The following is a 9,837-nucleotide window of genomic DNA, read 5'->3' on the forward strand; positions in this document are numbered from 1 at the left end:
AAATAATTTTGCAGTCCAATAATGTAGATATTTAAAACATCGTAAGTATGAAAGATAACTTAAAGAAAGATTTATACCAACGATATAATTCTTCTCCTGCATCTTGTAGTAGTCTAAAAAATTTATCAATTTCTTTTGGTTTATCTGTAGCATGAGTTTCATAACTAGCTTCTCAATTCGGTTGAACAACAATGGTATGAAACATATCCCCAAGTAATCTTGTCATGTCATCAGTGAGAGAATGTTCTATTAAAACCAAAGCATGCTTAAGATCAACAGCACTACTAAATGTTTCATTGCTATCACCTTTAATTATGCTCTTCCCCATGTAAATTTCATACAACATATCCAATAAAAAATCCCTTAAATATCAAGTGATATTTGACAGCTTTGACACTGTAGAAGTGTTTGTTAAAGCATACTTTATATGGACATAAAATTTTTTTTAACGCATTTCTGTTTCTACTTGCAAATATTAAGAAGCTATCAACTCCTTTTTGTATATTCAATAGTTCATTTAGATTTTTTTATCCAACTCTTATTCATTTGTTCAGAAAAATTAGTACTTATAGTCACTACTAATAATATATTGGCTAAATCAGATAAAAAAATATGAATTTAAACAATCAAAATGTGAAGAACATGACTGGTTATAGAGTATAAATGTTTCTTTTTTTTTTTTTTTTTTTTTTTTTGTGAACTATCTATTTGGTGTTTACATTAAAGAAACTTTCCTCTATGTTCGCGCTTTTAATGAAAAATAAAATCTCTAAATGACTAAATTCTATTAATATTGCTTGAGGGGATCGAAGCTGATTGCCATAGAAAATTGAAAAAGATATGGAAGAGGATCGATACATACCACAGGCAAAACTACAAACTCAAAGAGGTCGGTTGATTTCCGGAGTGAGAACCTCGACATAAGTGAGGCATGACTGGCGTTGACCTAGGCGAGGAGCAATCCTGTCCGGTGAGGCCGTCGACCCTACGAGATGCAATCCGACAAGGGCAAAATTTGATTTTGGCTGTAAGAGCAGCTATATGAGAATGTCTTATGGGATTATCTAAGACAAATCACTAACCAGGATCTAAGATCACCTAAAACTAAGCCAAGGGAAAGAAATAACTTAATTTGCCTACAACTGATTAAAGGGAATTGGGCTTAAAAGGGCCTAATGACTAAATCATAAGTCTTTTAAGAAAATCTAAAATTTATATATTTTAACAGGATAGTTAAGTCTCACATGATTAGACGTTTAATCAATTTTAATACGTTCATCTTGCACACACACTTGAACGAACAACCCAACTCATTCAAATCAATAAGTATCACAAGTAACACACAAATCAAATTTATATTAAGATTTAAATCAATCTAAATACATGGAATTTATACATATGAATACAATAATTAATGCACATGAAAATAGATACAAGCAAGTGATGCGAGAAATAAGTGAGTGCATTAATTATTGTAATATTTTTTTTTAAATCAATGGGTGAGTGCATTTAGAATATACTACCAAAAAAGCTTAGATTATGATATTATGGATAAATTTCAATATTTGATCGATAAGAATATAAAGCAAATAGACTAACATAATATTATGATAAGTTATGATCATTATAGCTTTGAATTTCTATGCAAAAAGTTCACATAAGATGATCAAAGGTTGTATTAGACCTTTGAAATCAGCAAGTAACATGCAAACATACATATTTTTATAATTTGGGTTTTGAAAACTTAAACAAAAAATGTTAATATTTAGGTCACATAAGACTTGACATGGCACCGCACATGAGGAAAATAACACACATGCAAAATTGCATGTAAATTAGGTCAAATATACTTTAAAATTGAACTTAAAAACTTCTTTTAAGCAAAACTGTAGGTTGCACGTTCCACTCTTTTCTTCCTTTTAAATAACTTAAGGAATCCATCTGATTTAATACTAATAAAACTTGATACTTGAATGCTAACTATTTGTCAAGCTCATTTTCTTTATAATGATGAACATATATAAGGGATGAGAAAATAATTAACTCTAGGCAAGATGAATTATCTACCGTCAAATTAATGGAAAAGACAGGGAAGCTTAATGAAGGTGTTTCAACGACAAGAGGTGGCAATGGTCCGTTCTGGAAAGCTTACGTGAAAAAAAGTAGCCACGAGTTTAGTTAGTAACCAAGTGAAGTGAATTGCCTGAGGTGCTTCCAACCTGGATAGAAAAGATATGTTTGTGTACGTAGCTGGGGACTTGGGCAAGAGATGCAATTGCGAAACTGAGCAACGATGACACCCAATCCAACAAGAAGTTGGGATCGAGCGACAATTTTGAGGGTGTGACATGGCAAGGAGCAAACCAGTCCAGCGAGGGTGATCCGACAAGAGCGGAGAGCGAAGAACGATTTTGAGAGAGAGAGCAGCTAGAGAAAAATTGCTGGAATCGAGATCACGAGGGGGATGTGAAATATTTATCTCATTAAAATGAGGGAAGAGAGATTTTAAACCGCCTCATCAGCCATTCTACCGCACCGGTTTTAAATTCTCCACATGAATTTGTGGCCTTAATAAATATTCTTTAGCATCATGTGAAGAATGAACTACGAGCTAATGGAGTCAAAAGCTTTACTAAAATCAAACTTGGCACAAAAGGCAAAAAGAGAGGTTCTTAAAGTGTGGAGCACCTCAATAATTAATATGATATTGTTAGTTATAGATTTATTCATCATAAAACCAACTTGAGCTTCATGTATAATGTAAGGAATGGTGGCCTTAAGCCAGGTTTTAAAATTGCAATACCAAAAGTAAAATGAAAACTAATTGATTGTCCTACGCCAAGTAAGACCGCACCAATTTTCAAAAATTACCAACTTTGATCTCAATTAGCGTATCAAGATGAAGATGATGGTCTGAAAAATAGACGAGCCATGGTATGTGCACCCAAAAAGTTTAGAAAAACTTTCGCTTCACTAACTATGTTCCAAATTTTATCATGTGAAGGCTTCTACCAAGTTAATGAAATAATGTCTTGCTTGAAGTGCTCCTTTTCCAACAGAAATATATTAATAACTTCAGGCAAAAGCAAATGAACTTAAATGATGCACTGATATTATTTATAATTGGTTGATAATGGTTGAGTTTATAAAAATTAATACAAGCATAACAACCTTGGAGAACTTTGGGGCTCAATGAAATATATTGCATCACTCAAACATAACAATCAAATTTATGATTAAAATAAGTCAAATACTAGTTTTGTATAGTTTTGGATCAGTCTTATTGCTCATTCCCAAGCATACATTTTGCTTTGTATAAGTATCAAGTTGACCAAAACAACAAATTTAGAAGAAATTTGCATAAAAAAGGGATGTGAGGGAACTGTGACGCACATTTTATTGAAGGTCATGCATGATTTCCTCAACCATAACCCAAAATGATTCCACTATAGAGTTCATCACCGATTGACCGTAACAGCTAGCTTAATAGACATCACTTTGACTAAAATTAAATGTTTCGTGAGTTCAATCAGAAGCATTAGTTTGAATCCTACAATCCTGATCAGATAGCCTTAATATAGACTTAATTTTATGCATAGACCCATCAAATAATCCCATTTACCATCCATCATCCCCATTCACCGCCAATGAATCTCATTTTCTTTCTCACAAGTTTCTACCCACAAACCACTCCCCAACCTTTCTATTATAATATGCACTCCCTCATCAAATGCTTGAGAGAAACCATCACCCTCATCAATGCTTTAGTACAAATCCTGAATAATAATAAGAGCTACTGAAAGAATTACATGCATAAAACCCAAATCTTAACTATTTATAACAGTAGAATTCAAGTCATTTTTGAACTGTCGATATATTTGCATGTGCCAAGATCAAACCATTGTGAATTTGACAAAAAGCAAAAAAATAAGGTTTCGAGTTTTGCATTGAATTTCAATATTTGGGCGAGAATTTGAAAAAATAAAACTATCAGGGAGTTAGTTTTGTAAACAATGCAAATTTAGATGATATGTATGAACTGCTCCAAAAAATTAATTAGGTGAGAATCCCAAACGTGATTTAGATTGACCTCAACCCAACCTTAGTGCTGCCTCGCACAAGACATACTAATAAAGTGTAGACTGGAATCAGTAAGTTCTAGATTGAATTGGTTTCTGAACCTATGAACCTTGAGCATATAAAGAAAATATAAAGAAAAACTAGAGGAATTAAGCCTATTAAATGCCATAGAATCCAAGGTTATATCAAAACAAGTTGTTAATAGGTTCGTTGGACAACATACTGTCAGGCTATAAAACATTAGCCACAGTTTGCAACAAAATCAAGACTTAGTTCTCCATTGATGCACAAATCGATGTGCAAGATAACGCAGTTGCTAGAACAAGATTAACAAACATATTTACCCAAATCCCAGAAAATATGCAATAACTAAATTATAACACTAGCAGAAATATGGATTCATATTCAAATATAATCAGCACCATCACCTTTTTAAAGATGAGTATATGTTTCTCTTTTCCATTAGAATATAAGAGAAACTCTTAAACTAAATTGCAAACTTTGATCTATGATATGGATTAAGTACACCGGTCTGAAAATTCAAAGAATTTATGTTAAATTTGGTTTGCGAGTTAAAAAAAACAAAATGCTCAAGGCTGAGAATTCATTATGGCACTAAAAAGGCCAGTGGATTCCTACACAACAAAAAAAAAGATAATTCAATTTCATTTACTTCACTTACACTTGAAAATTATGGTGTAAATCCTGCAGAAAGCAACAAGATAAATGGAAACAATTACCATCCCAACAAAAAATTAAAGAGATAAAACTGATTAGAAATATAAGAACCAGTAGAGCAGATGAATTGGCACGTTTAACTTACTAATTTCTTTTAACAAGTTTACACCAGATGATGGCAAGTTACATATATGGTTAATCTCCTGAACTAAAATGTTTAAGCTTTAATCAAGCTTTGATCAGGAACTGTTAACATTCAAACATACACTAATTCTCACTTCTGAAAAATTACCCACCATGTAAGGTAGAAATGAAAACCACCACATCTTTTTCTTCTAGCTCCGTATCATGGCCACCGCATAATTCCCAATCGCAATCATTAACGAGAACCAGAATACCAGGCCTCCTATAACAAACAGATTGGTATAATTTAAAAAAAGAAAAGGAAATGGAAAACTTAAAGATGGATTTACGTACACGGAGTCCCCTTTCATGAACATTTCTGGTCTTTCTTTGATCAAATTAATCCGAACCCAAGACAACAGATCACGCAATGTTAACTGCCCAGGTATTTGAAGATGCAGAGTAAATCAAATATTCGAGATAGGAAAACAAGTTCTATGGAGCCCGCCGGATAATGATTACCTTCCCGTCTTCAACTTTAGGAGTAACATCAACTTGATGGACTTTTACGGATTGGCACAGAAGATCGAGCCCGCCACTACATTAAATATGCAATAATCAGACGCAAGAATTGGGATCAGGAACAGACGAGTATTTTTCAGGAAAATATCAAAATAAAAAATAAAAAAATAAGAAGTTCGCAAAAAATTACTACCCAAACTCAAGCGTAAGTCGCATCTCTGCTCAATCAATACAGACGATCAGATGAATAATGAAGGTGGGAGAGTGGACCAACGCAAACCCTACTATGAAGGTGGGAGAGTGGACCAACGCAAACCCTACTACCCTCTACGCCGAGATGCCATGGAATAATTTTTTGGGGTATTTACATAAATACCCCTACGTATTTACATATCTAACACCTAAATTTTATTTTTTTTATGTTTGTGCCATCCTTTTATTATTTGAACTTAAAAAAAAAAAGTTAAGGATACACTATGACATATATGTCAAATTGAAGTTTAGGTATTAGACATGTAAATATTAAAATAAATATGAATTTAGTGGTACACTAATATGCATGTAAATCTGCCAAGTTTTTTTTTAAGACATTCATTGCTGCTTTTCAAAACTAAACAGCCAAATAGTTCTACAAAATAAATGTGATTATGAGAGTGCATTTAATTTATACTAAGATTGTGAAGGAGTTTAAATAATAAAAAATTCAAATTAATAACTATATAATGATAATTATATCATAAATTATATAAAAATATTTATTTTTTTCAGCCCATATAAAATCTCAAAAAAATTTACACATAGATAATTAATAACTTTTTTATAACTACACATTCAAAAATAGAGTTATAAGTTATTTAAGTTTATTTGATTGTTTTCTATTAAATTTAAGCTTTTTTTGAGTTTTAAATAATACTTCGTTTAATGCTAATACAGTGCTATCCTCCTCCTCTACGCTAAACTTCTCTCCTTCTGTTTAATTTAAGAATTTATTTTTGTAAGTCTAGTCAGGCTAAGTCAACTCAATATGCTTGGATTGGGCTTGAGTTTGGGTTCAACTCAGATCGATCCGAACCTAGCCTAACTCGAACTCACTTAGCCAAACCTAACCAAAACTCACTTAGCCAAACCTAACTCAAATTCACTTAGCCAAATCAAAACCAACTCAAGTCTAGCTCAAATCCTAATTGAAACACTAGACCTAACCTAACACAAGTCTAGCTCAAACCCTAACCCAAGCACTAGACCTAGCTCAACTCAAGTCTGACCCAAACCCTAAACCTATGTAGATCCAACATGGCATTAGGTTAGCTAGCTTAGACACCGAACCGAGGGACATACACTTACACGAGGTTAGTCTGAGTATAGAAGCCTAAGTTAGTTCAGGTAACTAGTTAGTGCTAATGACTTTGACGTGCAAAATAGCAAATATACCTCCTGAGACTAGAGGGAATACTTTAGAATGAAGTAACACATGTTTACTAATGAAGGAATTTAAGACTGCTTTGAAATTATGAATCCTCCATGCTTCGGCATTTAAGGGGGATTATTGGTTATGAGGCTGGTCATAGTTGACAAATCTCAATATTTTTAGGTCGTCGGAAAGTCATAGGCATCTTGAACGGGGATGTTATTCTTAAAATATTGGTTATCCCACCTATAGAATTTCTTATAGAGTTTAAGGTTTCATTTTTTTTATCTACGAATCTTTTCCTACCTGACTCTACCCTTAGCTTAGGGTTTCTAATCACTCCTGTAAATCAAATACAATATCCCAAATCTATCTTTTGACTTCATCCAATCAACCTAAATTCATTAAATATTTTCAAATTTTTCTTATGCCTTGGGCCTTTCCCATGACATTTAGTCATGAGATTGTAAGTCCTATCCTTTCAAACTTAATTCTTTCAATTTGGACTACCCGCACTCCAATTATGAGAACCCGATTTTTGGCAATTCAACTTATCATATTAACCGAGAGGTTTTCTTTAAGGCTTACTACTCTAAATATGTAATCAACTACGAGGGTTTTCCCTTATAGAAAACATGATCTTAGAATTAAAATAAACCTTATCATACACTCGTAAAGTAAGGGAAGAACCCCGATTCCATATACACCGAAAATTTCTCTTATGATTGAATCCATTAGAAGATAATGTCTCTATCTTTCAAGATAGTGTATTATTCTTCGAATGTTGTATTCAATTTCTTATATGTGAATCTTTCGTGATATATGGTGGTCCTAAAACAAAAAACAAAAAAAAAAACCATCCCTCTTCCTCTTGATCTCCCCTCTCTATCTCTCTCGATTTTGCCCAAACCACTTGCGATCAAACACTACGACACAATAGCAGTCGGAGCTAGCAGTGACGGCAATGATGGGATCGCAACGTGCACTTCCTCCTCTTTGCTCTTACTTGAAATCATCGAGGAAGGAAACCCTCACTTTTTTTCCTATCACGTGCATCACCGCTTCTGAATCCCATAAATTCATCTTTCATGGGATTTGATTAATATTAGGTTAAGGTAAACTAGAGGAGAAACAGGATTTAAGCTAAAGTTTTTCTATTTTTCTATTTAGGTGTTACACATGTAATCCTCAAATGTTTATTCGCGCATTATAATTTTCTTCATATCAAAATAAAATAAAAATAAAATAGTATTTTAATTATATAAACTAAAAATAATTAATTTTATACTTTTCTCCAATTAAGAATATAATAATAATAATATATTATATATACATGCATATATTAAGATTTTGTAGGTCTATTAGAATATACCTAATGTAAAGAATAAATAAGTTTAATTACTTAATCATTTATATTGTATTTTCTAATTGGTGTAGAATTAATAGTCAAATCGTCAAATTCATAGAAGTATCGCATTTGTCGTCTTAAGATATGTAAGTGCTTCTTATTAGAGGATATACATAACCTTTTTAGTTATGGCATTAATCATTGTTAATTGTAGTAGATTTATAATTATTATATAGGATTACTGGCCAAGCCCTTGCTATTTTAATTGTGTACTTGTCACAAACTTCAATTATTGCTTATCAAGGAAGCACTAACTGCCTTAATTTACTAATGTAAATTTTCTGTATATTTAAGTAATCATGTAATTATATTGTTTTTCTTTTCTTGCACTTTACTTTTTGAACATGCATGTGGATTCCTGTCATAAAACAAGCTTATGTGAAATTGCATACTATTTTCATATTATACATATGAAAATAATTTGACATGCTTGTGTGTGATGACATGTTGGTCAGTGGAAACCTTTTGGATTTTGGTAAGCCGGTCTGATGAGCTCATATAGTGACGAATCTGTATGAAATCTTCTTGTTTTCTTAGGTTGATGTTGACATTCACGGTTTCACGGTGTCTATTAAAAACTACTATGTAAATAATAAATGGACAAAAACTGAATAATAAGAAGTTTGATTGTAAATGATTGCATGTCTTCTTTTGTTATGCATACTTGATGTCTACCACTTTTTTGTTTTCTTCGAATGTTATATATATACTCATAGTGATCTTTCTTAGTTGTTGTGTATTCTGCATACCCCAGTTCATTTGTCTTTTATACTTTAATAGATAATTATTATTCATTGGCTTTATTGGTCAAACATCACTATGATATTTTTGCATAACATGTTCTATTCAGCCATTAGTAGGACCTTCTCCATCAGAGCAAGCTTTTTCAGTTTTAGTTTTCCCGGTGTGGTATTTTTCTTCCCTGTGTTTGCTTTAGCTATTTTTCTTTTGGGTCTAGGTAGTTATTACATATTGTTATTTTAGTTTTATTCGGTCAATTTTCTGTTTTCTATTTTTCAATTGTATCAGTGGATTATACATTATGGAATAAAATTTAAGTTTCTTTTTTTATTTGCATGTAGGTATTTATTTGAGAATACAACATAGATTTATTTCATTTCATCATGCCCTACATTACATCAGTGTATCACTTTCTGAAACAGAAGTGTGACAATAACAAGCATGTCCGAGAGAAGACTTTTACCGTTAGAGACCTTGTGCTGAAAAAAATTGACCCAGCCGCACGAGGATAAGCCTTAGGAAAGCTCGATTAGATGTGGACCAAGTTATTTATCATCAATAAGTGGATTGCCCCCAAAGCTTACAAACTCAAAACCAATAGAGGAAAAAGAGTCCCTCGAACGTGGAGCCGAGATGACTTGAAGTCATTTTATCCTTATAAAAAAGATCTATGAGCAGACTGAGTCAATCACGCCAACCCAAAGCTAATCAAGTCTGGCCTACCGACTGAACCGTCCTTATCGAGCCGGTCATGCTGGCCTAGTCAATCGAGTCATAGGGCAGCCAAGCAATAGACTCATGCATGAAAAATATCTAAAATATCATGTATAACTTACATTAAATCAATGACAGAAATATAATATCACATACTACACTC

At 32.6% G+C, this 9,837-nt stretch overlaps 1 protein-coding gene across 1 annotated transcript; it reads right to left on the reverse strand.

The window, feature by feature from the left end:
- Positions 1 to 4,874: 4,874 nt before the first annotated feature.
- LOC110019188 (ubiquitin-related modifier 1 homolog) lies at positions 4,875 to 5,734 on the reverse strand. Its single transcript, XM_020716772.1, has 4 exons — positions 5,597 to 5,734; positions 5,404 to 5,479; positions 5,236 to 5,318; positions 4,875 to 5,164 (listed from the first exon to the last, which is right to left on the reverse strand). The coding sequence occupies exons 1-4, from the start codon at positions 5,617 to 5,619 to the stop codon at positions 5,047 to 5,049; spliced, it is 300 nt and encodes a 99-aa protein (XP_020572431.1). The 5' UTR covers positions 5,620 to 5,734; the 3' UTR covers positions 4,875 to 5,046.
- Positions 5,735 to 9,837: the final 4,103 nt, after the last annotated feature.

This window comes from Phalaenopsis equestris, unplaced genomic scaffold, assembly GCF_001263595.1.
Source record: "Phalaenopsis equestris unplaced genomic scaffold, ASM126359v1 Scaffold000053, whole genome shotgun sequence".
In the NCBI taxonomy this organism is placed as follows: domain Eukaryota; kingdom Viridiplantae; phylum Streptophyta; class Magnoliopsida; order Asparagales; family Orchidaceae; genus Phalaenopsis; species Phalaenopsis equestris.